Source organism: Manis javanica, chromosome 15, assembly GCF_040802235.1.
Source record: "Manis javanica isolate MJ-LG chromosome 15, MJ_LKY, whole genome shotgun sequence".
NCBI lineage: Eukaryota > Metazoa > Chordata > Mammalia > Pholidota > Manidae > Manis > Manis javanica.
In genome coordinates this window covers 25,254,729-25,274,090 of record NC_133170.1, presented here as the reverse complement: position 1 = coordinate 25,274,090, position 19,362 = coordinate 25,254,729, and the positions used below count along the sequence as shown (strand labels likewise).

Here is a 19,362-nt window from a genome sequence, read left to right as displayed (position 1 = left end):
TAATTTGTGGCTCTGGGTAAGTCCTATGATTCATTTGACCCTAGTTGAACAATTCATCTGTGGTGCTACAATCTTAGAAGTTTGCACGATGTAGAAAGGCACCAGTGCGACGGTTCCACAACTGAGGACTTACTACTCTGGGTCAAGAAAGAAATTCTTTTAAGCCATCTTACCCAAGCCAAAAATAGATTGATAATGTCTGTCTGTGCCAAGTTTTGTCATCTAGTTCTGACCTTGAAATTAAGTTGTATGAGACGGGTCTTGTGTACCACATCCAAATCCTCTCAGCCTCACTTCTTACTCTAGGTGTTGCTGAAGTGAGCAATTCTATGCAGGATTTTAGTAGCTCTATGATGATCATATTTAGTTATGTTGTCATAATGAATGCTGCAACTTATGTTTTCTGACCCTGTAGAAATCGTGCATTACCTCTCACACTGGGTTATTACATTGGAAGTTGGTATGGTACATCATCCCTGACATATTCGTGCCTTTGTGACTTTCTCCACTCTGCCCAGATAAAGTATTTATGGGTGTTAACTACCTGTTAAGTTCTGGGACAATCTACGGACTTCTTGTGAGTCTTACCAAAGAAAATGGGACAGACCTTCAAGCTTAATATGGGAACTGCACTCTTTATAGAAAAGAATTTCCTATAAATTCTTTCCCCACATGACATTCTGGCTGCTCCACCATAAGCAGTACCGTGCAGAGAAGTTTTCTGGCTTCTGTTGCAGGCTGTGGGATGATATACCTTCCCAGACCGTCCTCACAAAAGGCTCATTCATAAGCAACATAGACCACTTAATGATTGCTGCTTATTTCCCTAAGTCTGAACACCCTGCAAGTCTGTTCATCAAGACCCAGCTGCTTTCTGAGCATCCGATCCGTAACATGGCTCATCCTGGAACTCTCCCGAATCTGGATGGTGAAGTTTATCCTCCCCTATTCTTCATTAATTTTTATTGATTTTTAACAGTAAAATTGTAGTAGCCACTTCTCTATTTTGTCATTGTTGACTCATGAATTCTGAGTAAAATATAATAACCTTGGTGGGTACACTTACTCTGCGCTGCTTTCGTCACTTCCCTATGACAAATGGCCGTGCACATGGCACTGGCAGAAGCCCTGGGCTTCTTGTAATCCCCATGCTTTGCTAGAAATTATGAAGATTACAAGAATGAGCATAGGATGGACCCCCAACAGCATCCAGAACCATTAATTAATAGTTTGGGCTCAGCTTATAACTAGGCCACTACTCTCAGATCTTGTATTAGTTCAGCAACCCCTCCCCAAGTTCACTGTGTGGTGGGTTGTTTTAGGGGTGTCATCTTTACTTGGCCACTGCTAGCTGGCTCTCTCTCTCTTTCTATCTCCCCTGAAGAATCACAGGGGGATCATGTTTGCATTTTAAAGAGCTGTCGATCTTTAGGCAATATTTTTTCAAAGAAGGTCACTGGTCTGAAATTCTTCCTGTAACAGTTCAAGCATGTCAGACCCCTCCATCCACACCTGTAGAACCCGGGGGGCCTAAATTGCTGATTCTTCTGTCCATCTTCCTTCTGGGTCTCCTCCGCCTAGGTCTCCTTTTCCTTGCCTTCCTGTCCCACTTGGGTGCAGGGCTGAGGGTGAGGGCCGATTTGTCTCCATCCACTAATGGTGAAGAGAGATATGGTTAGTATAAATCACTTAGAAGGCTTTCTAACTGGACGGGCAGGAAATGACAACGTCCTGAAGAAACAAGAGGAAAGACTGGAAAGGAAAGACTGACTTTAAGAGGATTTGATAACCAAGTAGACGTGAGAAAAGAGTGAGGAAGAATGTACATGGGCTTGAGTAATAAATGGAAGAAGTAACCTAGGCAATTAGAAATGGAAAAGGGAAAAACAATTATGCAGAATTTGAGCTTTAAATTGGTCCTGGAACATAGGGGCAGAATAAGGAGAGCTGGTCCATTCTCCCACTAGACCCCCTCCCACCCTCAACTTTGAAATTCACACCCAAGTTTGGTGCCTAGAATTGTTCAACGCAGATGACGCGACATCCCAGGAAAGAGCATACAGGATGTTCAGGAGGTTTTCTGCATGAGTTCCTCTTGCTGAGAGTGAGGGTGTGAGCGTGGACCACGTCTGGAGTCCCTCATCTAAAGAATGACCTGGAACATCAGTGAGCCTGGGCACAGGTCGACTTGAGTAGCCTGTGGGGATGTGAGAAAACAGGTGAGTTCACTCACCTTGTACTTTGTTTGAGGGGAGCTGTGATTGACCCATCCTGTAGGAGCAATTAGGATGGAAATTGCTAAATTATCAACATAGCAAAAAGCGCTTTATTCAGAATATTTAATTTGAGCAATTTCCATATAATACAATTATGTCTGCTCTACTCTATTAGACTACAGGCAATTAGAATATCTGAGGGCTTATCTCATTTTTAATAGAACACTACGACCATCCTCCTTTTCCTGAAACTATTTTTTAACCTGACTTCCAAGAAAAATATTTTTTGGGTTCTTGTTTCTCCATGGGCTCTGCATCAGATCCATGCCAGTTCTCAGAGGTCACTCACCAGCTTTTCAAAGTTAGTGTTTCTTGAATTCTCTCTGAAGAACTTGTTGTAAACAAGGAAGACATATACAAACACGTAAAAAAGGGAGTGAATCACATCCCATGCCTCCTTATCCATTGACATCCTCCTGATATAAATGATTAACAGACTGGTAAGTACCATTTTCCAAAATCTTCCATTTTCATTGAAACATACCCAAACTCATGTACCCATAGAAGTGTTTGTGTTGATGGTGTCTTGTTATTTGCTTTTACAAAATTGAGATTATATGATACACATTATTATTGCATTGCCTTCTATTACTTAAAAATATATCGTGGATATATATCTAACTCATTTACAAAACAATGGCTTACTACTTCACTCATGTGAGAATAGTACTACAGTTCATTTAACCATTTGACTGTTCATTGGTAGTCTGATTGTTTTCAATTTTTTCCCATTTACAAGTTGTGACAAATATTTCTGTACATGTATCTCTACATCCTGGTGAGTTACCATAGGATTACTCTCAATGTTCATATTATTAAATCAAAGGATACACATGTAAGTTTTAATAGATTTTGTCAAGTTACTGTCTAGGACCAGTTATTTTCAATTTTCTTCTTCTTATCTAGATAGAACACACTTGGAATTCTTTCAATAACTCAACAATTAAATAAAAACCAAATATAGAAGCTTCAAAGTCAGTAACCTTAGAAAGCCCACAGATCTCATCCTAAGATATTTGAAGTCTGAAATAAAGGTAACAGCTGCTTTAACCCTACTGTCTTTCTCCTTCTTTGCCCCCCTTCCTTCCTGCCCGTTGGTGTTCTCTCTCTTTCTTTCCCTCTTTCTCAGGTACACCCAGGATGATGCGCGGGGAGCTGCCTGAAATCCACAGCTGTGGGAGATGTGCGGATAGATAAATGAAAGGCAGAAGCTCACTACCCTCCTCGACTCTTTCTCTTGTTCTTGTGGAGGCCCAAGAGATATTCAACTATTAGACTTTATGTGGATGATAATTTTCTATAATTAAACATGATGAGTTGGGAGATAGAGCTCCGATCCTGAAAGTGAGTGACTGCTCAGAGTTCTGCCATCATTTTCAGAGATGGTCACCTCACAGGGTGGGAGGTTTGATAGGATGATATGGAAAGGATATGCCAACTCTGCTGGTGTATGGCCACTGCCACGTAGATTTCTGTTCTCTTGTGTTATTTTGAATGTATGCCTTTTCCTTCTGTTTCAATTTTTTATGTTCCTTTTTTTGGGTGTGTTGGTCCTATGTTTGTTATCTCTGTGTCTTCTCAATGTAGCTTTTCTCAGCATATTGATTTGAGTTTCATGCAGACATTTATGTCTTACAAGTGAGCCAGTATGTCTGCTTACCTGTTTCTGAATCTTACTTACATATTCCTTGTAAAAATGTGTCCTCTTCTAAGCTGGTGGGGAACCAGGAGGCTCTCCCTCCATGGGCTCTGGACCTTCTCTGCCTCCCCACGCACAACCAAGGCTCCAGGCATTTGACTCCAGGCAACCCAGAAAACTCCTTCAGCTCAGGTATTGACTGAACTGTGTTCCCCCAAAATTCAAATGCTGAAGTCCTAACCCCCAATACGTCAGAATGTAACTTTATTTGGATATAGGGCCTTTAAAGAGGTAATGTAGTTAAAAAGAGGTCATATGGGTTAACCCTAATCCAATCTGACTAGTCTCCTTATAAGGAGAGGCAATTAGGACCCAGACAAGATCATGTGAAGACACAGGGAGAAGATGGCTGTCTACAAGCCCAGGAGAGACGCCTCAGCAGAAAGCAATGCTGTTGACACTTCCATCTCAGATTACTGCACACCCCCCAATGAACTGTGGGAAAAAAAATAAACATCTGTTTATTTTAACAAAAAAAAAAAAATGTGTCCTCTTCTGTGATAATCTCCTTTGCTTGTTCATCTGTCATACTGAAAAATAGGTAAGAAAAGTTTAGAATCTGTTACATAATTTCCCTTGAAAAGGTAAAAGTGATGGTGCTTTTTCCCCTGCCCAGGAGAATTGCTCCTCAGCAGGAGCTGTTGGACACTCTGGTCGGGGAAGCCCAGGAAAAGGGGCTGAGGTCATGTGGCCCTTTGGCTGTTGCAGCAGGGAAGCTCCCTATCATCAGTGCCCAGCACGGCTTTGGACCACACTGGAGTGGAGTTGAGTTTATCTCAGGACAAGGCCTGGGGGCGCCCATGATGCTCACAGTCTGAGGTGGAGGCTTCTTTGCTTCCAGGCTCTCTTGAATTGTTGGCAAAAGGCAGAGTTCGCGTGCCCCTGCCCATCTCCAGATGCTCTTGGCTGAAGGACCAGATCAAGTCCAAGTCCTGCCCCTCTGGTGTCCTCTCCTTCCCAGGCCCTCTGCCTCATCCTGGGGCCCTTCTCTTCCTGGTCCTCATCATCCTGGGGACTGGGCTGCACAGAGGGAGAGCGGAGCACAGAGGTGGGCTGCAGGGGTACTGGGTGACAGGGAAAGTGTGGGGTGGCAGGAAATGGAGCCAGGTGTGTGACAAGGGGAAACAGGCAAAGTCTCTGTTCTTACCCCATTAGTTTGCAGAATTCCAACTGCCCCACATTAACCTCTAAAGGCTGAATATACAGAGGTTCTTAGGATTTGGGTGCGAGCACTCATAAGGCATGGCCTCTTATGGAGTAAGAAAGAGTAGGTGCTGCTCTGTGGATAGAGGCCCGACAAGGGCAGAAGGTGAGGGCGTGGTGCATGGGCATGAGCCCGCGAAGTGGTCCTGGTGGCCCAAGGGTTTCCCATATGTGAGCATTGGCCAGGATGAAGAATTCGCCTGTTGGTTCAGGGATGTCTCAGGGCAACCTCTGACCTGCTGGTGGTTTGCTCAGCCTTATCCAGTTTTGAAGAAGCTCTTGGTAAGGCTGTGCACAAGGAAACTGGTCCTCCTGTAACCCTGAAGGAGGATCCGCCAGGCAGCCCAGGGCCATGTCCCTGCCTCGCCCTCCTGGAACATGTGGTTGCCAGCCACCCGCCAGCTGCAAGCCAAATCTTCTCAGCATCTGCAGACCCGCATCTCCCCCAGGTCCCCTAAGGCTGAGGTATCCCCTCCGAAGCGGCGGAGGGTAGGGGGGCCTCTCCGGAGCCCCTGTGAGCACTGAGCCTTCCTTTACACTGCAGAAACCACACCTGCCTAGCGTGTCTTTTCAGCCGTCACCACAGGCCCTGTGGGTGTGAGAAGGGCTGTTCTGTTTGTTTTGCTTGACTGCCTGCCCCTTTTCCCGCAGCTCTTTCTACTCTTTTGGTACAACTCCAGTAAACGTGTGAGGCTCATTTGGGACAGGAAGAGGTTGAAGCAAATGCAGACATTTAAGATGCTTCTTCAGTGGGGAGATGAGAGTGATTGGGTGTCTACAGAAATACAGTCAATGAAATCAGTAGACAAGAGACACTAATGACAAAGGAAGGGAAACAACAGGATTAATGAACTACTGAAAGTTCAACTTGAAGGAGGAGGTGGAGATTTAGGATGTTGGGGAGTAACTAGAAAAGAAGGAAATGCAGTTAGAGTAAAATATACTGTTAGGCAGTACAGTTGACCCTTGAACAACACAGGTTTGAACTGCACTGGGTCTACTTATACATGGATGTTTTTCAATAAATATATTGGAAAGTTTTTGGAGATTTGTAGCAATTTGAAAAAACATGTTCTTTCCTAGCTTACTTTATTGCAAGAATATAGTATATAATATACATGAAATACAAAATATGTGTTAGTTGGCTATTTATTGGGGAGATTTCCAGCCAACAGCTGGCTAAAAGTAGCTAAGTTTCAGAGAAGTCAAAAGATAAATGTGCATTTTCAACTACACAGGGAGCCAGCACCTCTAAATCCCTGTGATGTTCAAAGTCAGCTGTAGTGGAGTTTTGTAATAATATTCCACAAAAATTTGGCAAAAGGAGAGGAGCTGCATCCACTTCCCTTTGGCCTGACAAACCCCTGATCACTTTGAACCTCATGTGCAGGTTTTAGTAGAAGATGGGCAGGATTTGGAATATTCAGTTACACGTTTTGAGTTTCTCTCCCTAGAGAAAGCACGAGTTCAGAGCCAGACTACAGAGTCGTATGCTAGTCAAGGAAAGCATGGACTTCTCTCCATCTAAAGGAAGGAAGGGAGTACTGAGAAGGGAGAGAGAACGCTGATTTTTCACCTGGAGAAGGGGGTGCTTTGAAGACTGCATTTTCCAAAGCCAGTGGGGGTGAATATAGATGCTAATGAGACCAGAATTCATCTGTGAAGCTCAGAGTGCTTATTGTGAAGAATCCCTTTCATCACAGGTACATATAAAACATTGCAACAAGGAGGAAGACAGGATTTTCATTTATTTGAGAAACAGTGTCACAAAGGACTCCTTGAAGAGTCATTTGCTCCAAGTGGCACTACACGGTGCTAAGCTCAGCGTCATCATACCCAGGGTCCTCTTGTCCCAGCACCAGCAAGGATCCCTGCTCTCCCAGGCTGGAGCTGACAGCTTCCCTGGGACACTGCAGAGAGGTGCCTGAAACAGTCAGGAGAATCGTGGTGTCCATGGGGATGAAGGGCCACAGTCCTCTGGTGAGCTGAGTACTAAGTGGTGACAAAATACGTGTGGGGACCCAGAGCTTGTCTGAAAGTCTAGACAAAGCTACTCCACAGTGACTCAGCTGTGCAGTGCAAAATATTGTCTTCATCTTAACAATAGGAAAGGCGATGCACCAGTAATGGCAAGGAGGGGAAAGAGACGTGAACACTCCCTTGTGCAGCGGTCTGCTCTGGCGTCCTCAGGAATGGATGGAGGCAGGAGATGACCTCCACAGAGCACCTCACATCTCCAACCCTCAACTCCTCCATAACCGATCAAATCTGACCTAAAAGCACTCAAGGAAACAATCTGGGTCCTCGGCCAGATGCCACAAAGGAGCGGCTCACCCACATCCCAGTCTCCTGTTCCCCGGGGACCGTATGCTCACACAGAAGCAGAAAGCCCAGTCCTAGGGAATGACGATCTCTGTCTGTCATTTGAAACAGTGAGAGAAACTGTCTCTGAACTTCCTCCCTGCGCTGACTTTGTGACTCTAATGGAGTCCCTTGCATATGATGCATTAACAGGGGGGTAATGTCAATGTTAAACATTTGCTTACATGGATCCCCCAAAACAAGTCCTTAGAGTTCACAAATTTACATTAAATTGATTCTTAAAAACTGTCCAGAATACCTCCCACAACTGAAAGAGCCCCGCATTACTGTCAGAACATGTATCTCAATTTGGGGCATGAGAAATGGGAACACAGCCTCTGCAACTCATACACATCTGCATCCAACTGATGGTGGATGTGGACGCAGAGGACACAATGTTTCTCCTCTCGGGAGAGATGAAATAGCTACAGTATGTCAGGGACAGGGAAGAGCTGATCTCATCAGGGATATGGCGCTGACAGTAAAGAAAAAGTGAGCATCCCAAATGAATAGTCTAATGTCACAATTATCGAAATTGGAAAAAGAAGAACAAATGAGGCCTAAGGTCAGCAGAAGGCGGTATATAATAAAGATCAGAGAAGAAATAAATAAAATTGAGAAGAATAAAACAATAGAAAAAGTCAATGAAACCAAGAGATGGTTCTTCGAGAAAATAAACAAAATAGATAAGCCTCTAGCCAGACTTAATAAGAGAAAAAGAGAGTCAACACACATCAACAGAATTAGAAACGAGAAAGGAAAAATCACGATGGACCCCACAGAAATACAAAGAATTATTAGAGAATACTATGAAAACCTATATGCTAACAAGCTGGAAAACCTAGAAGAAATGGACAACTTCTTAGAAAAAAACAACCTTCCAAGACTGACCCAGAAAGAACCAGAAAATCTAAACAGACCAATTACCAGCAACGAAATTGAAGCGGTAATCAAAAAACTACCCAAGAACAAAACCCCCAGGCCAGATGGATTTACCTGGCAATTTTATTAAACATACAGAGAAGACATAACACCATTTCTTCTTATAGTTTTCCAAAAAACAGAAGAGGAGGGAATACTCCCAAACTCATTCTATGAAGCCAACATCACCCTAATACCAAAACCAGGCATAGGCCCCACCAAAAAAGAAAACTACAGACCAATATCCCTGATGAGAGTAGATGCAAAAATATTCAATAAAATATTAGCAAACCAAATTCAAAAATACATCAAGAGGATCATACACCATGACCAAGTGGGATTCATCCCAGGGATGCAAGGATGGTACAACATTTGAAAACCCATCAACATCATCCACCACATCAACAAAAAGGACAAAAACCACATGATCATCTCCACAGATGCTGAAAAAGCATTCGACAAAATTCAACATCCATTCATGATAAAAACCCTCAACAAAATGGGCATAGAGGGCAAGTACCTCAACATAAGAAAGGCCATATATGATCAACCCACAGTTAACATCATACTGAACAGTGAGAAGCTGAAAGCTTTTCCTCTGAGATCAGGAACAAGGGAGGGATGCCCACTCTCCCCACTGTTATTTAGCATAGTACTGGAGGTCCTAGCCACAGTAATTAGACAAAACAAAGAAATACAAGGAATCCAGATTGGTAAAGAAGAAGTCAAACTGTCACTATTTGCAGATGACATGATACTGTACATAAAAAACCGTAAAGACTCCACTGCAAAACTGCTGGAACTAATATCGGAATTCAGCAAAGTCGCATGATACAAAATTAACACATAGAAATCTGTAGCTTTCCTATACACTAACAATGAACTAATAGAAAGAGAAATCAGAAAAACAATTCCATTCACAATAGCATCAAAAAGAATAAAATACCTAGGAATAAACCTAACCAAGGAAGTGAAAGACCTATACGCCGAAAACTACAAGACACTCTTAAGAGACATTAAAGAGGTCACTAACAAATGGAAACTCATCCCATGCTCCTGGCTAGGAAGAATTAATATCGTCAAAATGGCCATCCTGACCAAAGCAATATACAGATTCGATGCAATCCCTATCAAATTACCAACAGCATTCTTCAATGAACTGGAACAAATAGTTCAAAAATTCATATGGAACCATCAAAGACCCCGAATAGCCAACGCAATCCTGAGAAGGAAGAATAAAGTGGGAGGATCTCGCTCCCCAACTTCAAGCTCTACTACAAAGCCACAGTAATCAAGACAATTTGGTATTGGCACAAGAACAGAGCCACAGACCAGTGGAACAGAATAGAGACTCCAGACATTAACCCAAACATATATGGCCAATTAATATTTGATAAAGGGGCCATGGACATACAATGGGGAAATGACAGTCTCTTCAACAGATGGTGCTGGCAAAACTGGACAGCTACATGTAAGAGAATGAAACTGGATCACTGTCTAACCCCATACACCAAAGTAAACTCCAAATGGATCAAAGACCTGAATGTAAGTCATGAAACCATAAAACTCTTAGAAAAAAACATAGGCAAAAATCTCATGGACATAAACATGAGTGACTTCTTCATGAACATATTTCCCCGGGCAAGGGAAACAAAGGCAAAAATGAACAAGTGGGACTATATCAAGCTAAAAAGCTTCTGTACAACAAAGGACACCATCAATAGAACAAAAAGGTATCCTACAGTATGGGAGAACATATTCATAAATGACAGATCTGATAAAGGGTTGACATCCAAAATATATAAAGAGCTCACATGCCTCAACAAACAAAAAGCAAATAATCCAATTAAAAAATGGGCAGAGGAGCTGAATAGACAGTTCTCTAAAGAAGAAATCCAGATGGCCAACAGGCACATGAAAAGATGCTCCACATTGCTAATCATCAGAGAAATGCAAATTAAAACCACAATGAGATATCACCTCACACCAGTAAGGATCGCCATCATCAAAAAGACAAACAACAACAAATGTTGGCGAGATTGTGGAGAAAGGGGAACCCTCCTACACTGTTGGTGGGAATGTAAACTAGTTCAACCATTGTGAAAAGCAGTATGGAGGTTCCTCAGAATGCCCAAAATAGAAATACCATTTGACCCAGGAATTCCACTTCTAGGAATTTACCCTAAGAATGCAGCACTCCAGTTTGACAAAGACAGATGCACCCCTATGTTTATCGCTGCGCTGTTTACAATAGCCAAGATATGGAAGCAACCTAAATGTCCATCAGTAGATGAACGGATAAAGAAGATGTGGTACACATGCACCATGGAATATTATGCAGCCATAAGAAAAAAACAGATCCTACCATTCGCAACAACATGGATGCAGCTAGAGGGTATTATGCTCAGTGAAATAAGCCAAGCAGAGAAGGACAAGTACCAAATGATTTACTCATATGTGGTGTATAAGAACAAAGGAAAACTGAAGGAACAAAACAGCACCAGAATCACAGAACCCAAGAATGGACTAACAGTTACCAAAGGCAAAGGGACTGGGAAGGATGGGTGGGAAGGGAGGGATAAGGGCAGGGAAAAAGAAAGAGGGCATTATGATTAGCATGTATAGTGCATGGGGGACACGGGGTGGGCTGCGCAACACAAAGAAGACAGGTAGTGATTTTACAGCATCTTACTATGCAGATGGGCAGTGACTATGAAGGGGTATGTGGGGGGGACTTGGTGAAGGGGGAACCTAGTAAACATAATATTCTTTCTGTAATTGTAGATTAATGATACGAAAATAAAATTAAAAAAAAAAAAGAAAAAGTGGGCATTGATGGGTCCAAATACCTCTTCTCCATGACAAGGAAGTAAGGCAACTGTACACAGAGGTGCCCACTCACCTGTCTGCGAATACCTGGCACTACCTCCCTCTCCTGGGAAAAAATAATTCTTACTCATTCCAGGGGAAGAAGGAATTTCAGGAATGGGTAACACATCAACATCATCGTAACCATCCCCTGTGGCACTGTCACGCAGTCCTGGAGGGTCCGAAACTAGACAAGGGGGGCAGAAAATGTGGTTGGCTAGCGGATGTTCCGGGTCCCTTCAGGGCAGAGATGCTACTAGCTGGAAAGTCAAAGGCAAGCATTTGATTACAACATTCTCAGAAATCATTAAAATCTTCAAATTACTCCTACATACTTTTCCAGCCTGGCGTCTCATACCAAAGCATCAAGCAGAGCTGTTCTGCTGTGAGTTTCAGGTGCTATTTTCAAGCACAGGGACAGTGTTGTAACACAATATGCACAGATCAGTGATGGAGGGAGGAGGAATCAGGACCCAGAGAAGCCAGGCTGTGCACCAGGGCTCTGCAGCTGTGGGAGACACGGAGCTGGCAGGCAGACACAAGCTGGGCATGCTGCACCAGAGACAGCAGATGCCAGGAGTCCCAGTCACAGGAGGCCTGGCTTTGTATCCGCTCTAGGGCCCTGGTGACCTCAACGCCAATCTCCTGGCACCTCTGCACAGGCCTCTTCCTAAATGCTGCCCATCTTAACCATCTGGAGAAGATCCAGGGGGACAGTCTCCTCTCGTAGGTCCCTCATAAAAAGAGCTTTTGGCAATTGATGAGCACAGGCACCTGGCCCTCTGCACATTCCAGGGCCTAGCAGCATCAAGATTTCTGTCTCAGTCTACACATAACCCATGAAGTGATCCAAATATCACACTATCCCAGGGTCCAGCCATGCTTCCCAATGACCTCCCTGGCTACAGAATTTTCCAGATCATCAATTTCAGATGTTACCTCTAAAAAACAAAAGCATTGTCATTGAATCCATAAAAGTACACTAGACGCACATGTGTAACTGAATAGGAGCAGCTGGGGATTCAGGGAACTGAGTCTGAACCTCCCCTTTCTGAGGTCACAGATGGGCAGAAAGAAGAAAACTTGCTGTAAACTGGAGAGAAGACCTCCCTCCCATCAGATTACAGGGGGAGTTCCCAGGAGAGGGTCCTATTTCCCCTCCGCAACCCCCCACCCACACACCTACCTGGTAAAGGTTCAAGGTCTCCATCTTCCTCCCTGTTCCCTGTGTAATATGGCAGCCTAGTCACTGAGTCATTGGACAGGTGACCTGGTGGGGAGAAACACAGTCCAGATGGAAGAACAAGCTTTCCCACGGTAGGAGGCCCTGGGCCACAGTTCAGGAGACACCTTGAGGCTCATAATTGCAGAGAGGCTTGGGGCAGCTGCCCAGGGGGTGCTGACTGTGTGGGGGAGGCTGCTGGCTGGGTCTGTCCTTGCTGATGACCACCCACAGCTACCGCATGCACACCGGGGCAGGTGGGCGGCATACCTGGACTGTCCACCAGGTCCACGTTCTCTGGTTGTACGAGGTAATCAATCTCCTGGTACAAGGCCTCACCCATGGCATCTTAAAAAGCAGATAAGGCTGGGAAAGCGGTGTAAGCTTAGGCAGGGCCCTGGCGGGGCTCCCTTTACAAAGGCACCTCAGCTTTGGTGCTTGCTAAGCTCACCACTCAGAGCCCCTCAGGGCTGCTGGGCCCCCTTCTGAGACTTGTGCCCTCTGGGAACACAACCAGGTTTCTGACCCTGATCTTGGTCCTCCTGTCAATTTCTACTGACACTGTTCACAGTGGAAGCCTCAGTTTTGACAGACCACACATTCAGCCTGGGACCAAGGGGTCAGTTCTTCCAAACCTTGAAGGCTACCGTAGACCAGGTGGAGTTGTGCCAGGTGATGAGGATGGAGACTTTTCTTGATAGCACACCTTGCTCCGTACCCTCCCCACTCCTTTGCAGACCATTTGGCATCCCTAAGGCCCACCTTGGTGCTCTGCCCTGCGCCGGTGCAGCTGGATCCCCAGGATGGTGAGGACCAGGAGGAGGAGCGCCCCCAGGATGATGCAGAGGATCCCAGGAAGGGAGAGGACGCCGGCGACAGCAGCTGTGCCCGAACTGGTGTCTGGGGAGAGAGGGACCAGGAGCCTTCAGGGGACTCAGAGGCCCAGGAGAGCCCTTCTTATCCTGGCCGCACCCTGAGCACCCGAGGCCATGAAGTCAGCATTCAGACACAGCGAGGCTGCTGGGACACCACGGGGGGACTGACCCAGGTCCTGCCCCAAGCGTGGTAAATGCCCTCTGAGTCTGGTTTGCCAGGATTGTTATTAACTGAAAGGTGTCAGCGTTGGGGCATCCACCTGCCCCACTCTATAGGACTGCAAACATGGGGTCATCAGGCCCTTCCTATATGCATAGGTTAATTTTGCCAGAAATATGTAGATTCTATCGTTGAATTTAAAGCAGGTCCCGGAAAACATGTGAGCCTCCTTGCTCCTGGGGCTCAGAGCAGAACCACTTACTTGGCCGGGTCGGGGGAAGCGTTGTCCTCTCCCCTGCAGAGGAGAGAAGGAGAGGGGGCCATGGTAGGAGCTGGGGGCAGGAGCACAGGTGCCCTCCCACCACCTGCACATAGTGCCTCCCCAGATACCAGGAGACCAGACACTCGCCTGCCCGGGAGGCAGCGCCCTGCACAGCAGGGGAGTCAGGGACTGGGAACAGCCTGGGCCCCACTCACCGGAGCACTGCACCCCGGCGTCCTCCTCGTGTTTGCAGTCGCTCTGGCCCCAGGGCTGCACCGAGCAGGCCCACAGGGAGGGCTCGCGGCCCCCGCAGTGCACCTCGTCCAGCCAGATGTTCCCATTTCCTGGACCAAAGGCCGCCTGCGGCAGGGCACGCAGGGCAGAGCCACAGCCCAGCTGCTGACACACCACCTCGGCCTCGGCCAGGCCCCAGGAGTCGTCGCACACGGTGCCCCAGGAGCCGGCGTGCCACACCTCCACGCGCCCCTCGCATGCCGAGTCTCCCCCGCTGAGCCGCAGCTTGTCTTTGTCTGGAAAGGCACAGCGCCCTCTCTTACCTCCCCTGGGGTGGGCGACGGAGCCCCTGGGCGCCGGCGGGGAGGAAGGCGGGCTGGCGTACCTGTGCAGGGGGCGGCCGCGGGGCAGCTCTGGGCTGCGGAAGCTGACTGAGGGGCAGCACTGCGTCAGGGACACCTGGGGTGTCTTGTCCCAAACAAGGCCTCCTAAGGCCCCTGGTTCAGTCCCACGGACAAGTGAAAACACGGGCTTCATGACCACCTAGTGGGCCGAGTTATGGGACGGTTCCCTGGATCTAGCTCTTCTCACCAGCTGACAGGGTTTCATCTGTTTACTTGTGTGTCACTCCGCACATTCCCAAGACACACACAGACACACACACACACACACACAAACACACACACACACACACCCTGAAAGAGAGCTCCTTCCCCTCTATGTCTGCCGAGAGCCCTGTGCCTGGCACGCTCACTCATTCATTCGGGCATTGAGAATCCTCCATGAACGTTGTGTGCAGGCGTGCTGTACATACTTACGGAATGAACAAATTGATGAAAAAAATCGAGAGAAATCTACTTCGTTTAGATTCTTGCTAATCACTAAAACAGTAATCTGCCTCTTAATTTAGTAACGACTTCCAGCATGGAGGACATCTCCAGCACGTTATTTCTCACTCTTTAGCCTTCACAGCTTCTCAGAAGGCCGGTGTACTTTCACCAACACCTTCTCTGAGACTTCCATTCTGGGGTCTACTATCCACCCAAACATGCCCCCCTCAGAAGGGTTCTTGTTAGACAGTCAGTGGCACACGAGGACCTCTCATGGGCACTTGGCACTTCTCATTTCCCTGGTGGACTCATATCTATTAACAGGTGTGACTACCCCTCCTTTCCTTAAATACCTGCCAAATATTTAGAGGAGGGAACAGCTAGTAACAAGGTGCTGAGAACACACACGGATGGCTCACGGGAAGGACCATTACTTTCTGTCTGGTGAGGAACTGAGGCCTGAAGGTAGACATGTGTGTCCCCCTTACATGCCTCCTGTCAGCCGGTTTTGTGAACAGTCAATGTACAAACCGACTGCGTGGAAGGTGGTGTGAGAGGAGGGCAGAGAGGGGAGCAGGGGACAGATCGTGATGGCCTTGGCAACAAGGTGAGAAATGTGCATTGTCTCTCAGCTTGGATAGGAAAGCACCTGGCTTATACACAGAAAAGGAGACACAAACTGATTTTTAAAACTTCACACTGAGTGACAGAGAAAGATACATATAGGAGAGAAAGACTGGGCCTAGGTGCCCACTGGAAAAGTTGGAATAATCCAGGGAGGCGGTGATCTTTCCTGGACGAAGTGGCAGTAATGATGGCCGATGGGAAGGAAGAGGACACAGTGGACGTCAGGCCAACAGGACTTGCTGTTGTGCTGGAAGTGAGTGAGGGAAGCTTGAGTCCTGTGTGTTGAGTTTAGGTGGCTGAGGAGTGGCGGTGACATTTCCTGCAGTGAGGAATGTGGTGGGGAGCAAAGCGAGGAGCAGGAATGTGGAGGGGGTCAGACGTCCTCCTTGGACTAAAGTTGGCCACTGACAGTCATGTGGAGCTGCCACACAGGAACGGGATAGATAGGTTTTGAGTTAGAGGGAAAAATGAGTGCTGAATGTACATATTCCAGAGTTGTCTCTGCACAGCTGTGGTTCGTGGAAGGCCTTGGTTGGGGGGTTCCAGGGAGGAAGGGCAGCGAGCATGATGGGAGTGCTGGGTGTGTGAGGCCCAGAGGCTGAGCCCAGGGCCCCTACCCCAGAGGGGTCAGAGCAACAGGCAATGAGGAGGAGTAGGAATGTCAGGAGGGACCGTGGCTGTCGGGAGGAAAAACCATGGGGAAGAAAGAGGGGTCTCCCTGCTGGGTGCTGCTGAAAGGTCAGTGATAAGGAGGAGAGCGAAGCCTGCCGGTTCCTGTCCTCACCCATTCCGAGGACGCTGGCCAGCAGCGCTGTCCTGCATGTGTTCAGAGCAGCTGGAGACACACAGCTGTGGGGACAGCGAGGACCATGGACCATGCTTCTGGAAATGTGGTTGAGGACGGGAGGGGACATGGAGGGGAGTGGCCAGGGGGCAGGAGGATCAAGGAAAACTGCGTTTGTTCTTGCTTTCTAGGACGTTAGAGGCCCCAGCCTACGTGAACCCTAGTGGGGAGAATGCGCACTGCCAGGAAACAGGCATCACTGGGTGTGAGACATCGACAAGGAGATGCCATTAGGCGCTGCAGCCCACGTGGAAGAGCTGGTCCAATGAGAACTGCGCCTCTGACCCCGGAGGCCAGAAAGGGTGGAGTCTGCTCGCAACCCTGAGCCAGAGGATTTGGGGACAGGAAGGTGAGCTGTTCAGGCTGACTCTTGCCACTTCTCAGTAAGGGAATGGTCGGTGGGGATCAGGTGTAGACATTGTTGCAAGAGCAGAAAATGTGTAAAAACTAACTTCAAAGAGAGGGCAAGCACCATGCTGGAGTTTCCCATGGGAACCATGGTGCCCGGTGGGGTGCACAGTGCAGTGGTGCCCCTGGATTCAGGAGGAGCCTTGCAATGGGACTGTGTTCTCCCTTCTGACTTTCCTTTAGTCCAGTGCAGGAGGGATTCCTTATGCAGCTGACCTTGCCCAGGACTGACTGTGGCAGGTGAGGCAGACGGAGAAGCAGCAAGGGAGTTGAAGGCAGTTGCAGGGGAATGATTACAGTGTTGGCTCATATTCTCTGATTTGGCCAAGGAAACAATTTGTAGATAGGAGGAGAATAGAAAGTAAGAAAAACTGAATGAGGAAAAGATTGGGCCCCAACGTGTGAATGAAAAGTTAGTGGTAACTGGCCTTAGTGGTGATGAGCCATCAGGACGGAGGCCTCGGGCAGAGTGGGTGTGAAGCAGTCAAGATGCACCTGCACAGCTGCTGAGGGTGTGCAGCGTGAACGCAGCAAGAGGGGGAAAGGCAGGAAGGTGCTTAGAAACAGGAACGCAGTGAACCAAGGGGCAAGATGGGGTCTCAGGTGTGGTAAGGGTGGTGACGGGGCTCCTGGTGGCTCCGGCAGTGAGGCAGGGATGAGAGCTGCAGGCTGGTGCTCAGTCCCCGAGGGACATGGCAGGGAGATCAGAAGGCGGGTGATGACAGCACCAAGCAGAAGTAGGGGCTGGGATGGCCTCGTGGGGAGTTTCAAGGTCCTGATGCTGAGAAGGAGCAGAGGAAGGAGTGCTGGCAATGACGACTGAGCAAGGATCCCCACTCCCAACTGGGTAGAGACAAGTGTGCTGATGGAAGCATGCCGCCTGTGGTTGGTGGGGAACCAGTGTTTTCAAGAGGAAGTCAGGCATTGGAGCCGTCATGACAGTGAAGGGGCTTGAGGTGATGAGGAGTTTGGCAATGGTGGGCTCCCAATCCCAGCGGGTTGCACAGAAGATTTGGGCGAGAGGCGTGAGAGGAGCAGAGAAACACAGAGAGGCAAGGGGACAAGTGCGAGGATGAGGCACCAGCCGGGACTGGGGTCCCAGGGCCTCTGGGCAGAGGCCAGGTCGAGCAGAAAGATGTCGGGACACGAGGTATCTGACCTGCAGCAGTTCCCATGATGCCCCGGTCCAGAAACAAACAGGTTCCCCCTTAACAGGACTGTTTCCCGGGTGCTGTCTGTTAGGGTCTCCGGCCCTGCTCCCCACCCCGGGGTGTCCAGAGTGCTCTCCTCATCCTCTCCCTGCTCTGGCCCTGATGGAATTTCTCCTTGCCCCAAGTGCACCCTGCTTCCTCCTTCCTCAGGGTCTACACCGCCCACGTGCTCTTCCCACTCTCTTCCTTTAAGGATCTCTTGCCCCTCCTTCAGGACTATAGGATTTCTTCTCTTCCCCCAGGACACACTTGAAGAGCACCTCCTCATCTTCACAGTGCTGGGAATTGCTGCCTAATGAGTGTTTTCAGCCCTGTGCTGTGTGCTCTGTCGTGGCGGTGCCTACGTGTCTCCTCTTCCCCGCACCTTGAAAATAAATTTATGCCTACAGGGCCCTCCATTACTACCTATCATCAGACTGACTGAGAAGAGGTCTGACTGGTATAGACACATTTCAGAGTGAAATACCATGAGCTTTAGATGCAAGGAGCAGGACTGATCCCACCTCAGCCCCTTACTGACTTGAAGGTGTTGGGCATACCTCTGACTGCACCTCACCAATTAGGATTTCCTTACACCGTTTATCACAGTATATTACTCATGCTCCCATACGACCAGTGCAGTCTCCCTGGTATTTTTCAGTAAACTGCTATCAGCACAGGTCTCCTCGTGTTTCTTTTGAAACAAGATTGGGACATGTGGACTAAATAACCATTCAAAATTCATTATGGAGTCTTATCTGAAACTCATCAGTGAGATTTGAAAGTATAAAATATAACTCACAACATCCTACATCTTGGGGATGGACACACAGACACAGACAGAAAGTCACCTTCACACGTGATATAAGCCTCTTCCTTTGCAGAGCATGAGGTGTGTTTCCAAGGGTCCGAAGGACATTGCCAGAGAGAGAAATCACTTTTCCGACACTGGATTTGATCCACCCACCGGGGTCTAGAACCAGCCCTGTCAACTTCAGAAGAGCTGAGCATCCCCTTGTCCCCACAGCCAAGCTGTCTGCAGACAATGGACACGGTCGTGGCATCCATGAGGCTGTGGCAGACGCTGCCCCAGGTCCCGTTGTAGAAGACTTCCAGCCACCCGGCACACCCGTGGTCCTCGCTCACCATCCTGAGGGCCAGGAACTCTAAAATTGAAAGGGTGGGAGCACAGGGCACAGTGAGCATTCCGCTCAGCACCCTGGGCTTTTCTCCATGCCAGAGACTATAAACTTGCTCCACTGACTCTGCTGAGGAGGCACTCACTGCGGGGAAGACCGACACGTGACTCCCCACTACCCGACTGTCCATTTGTGTCTATTTCACCCCAACGGTGTAGTGGAATATGGACAGGAAGGAACGCT

At 47.8% G+C, this 19,362-nt stretch overlaps 1 protein-coding gene across 1 annotated transcript in view; it reads right to left on the bottom strand.

The window, feature by feature from the left end:
• Positions 1-6,875: 6,875 nt before the first annotated feature.
• The window catches only part of LOC118969783 (antigen WC1.1-like), a 36,070-nt gene continuing 23,583 nt past the window's right edge, over positions 6,876-19,362 (bottom strand). The window contains 8 exon segments of the mRNA XM_073222394.1: positions 6,876-7,102; positions 11,363-11,515; positions 12,515-12,598; positions 12,821-12,916; positions 13,313-13,450; positions 13,848-13,880; positions 14,063-14,377; positions 18,832-19,146. Of these exon segments, the coding sequence (XP_073078495.1) occupies positions 6,876-7,102; positions 11,363-11,515; positions 12,515-12,598; positions 12,821-12,916; positions 13,313-13,450; positions 13,848-13,880; positions 14,063-14,377; positions 18,832-19,146 (1,361 nt within the window).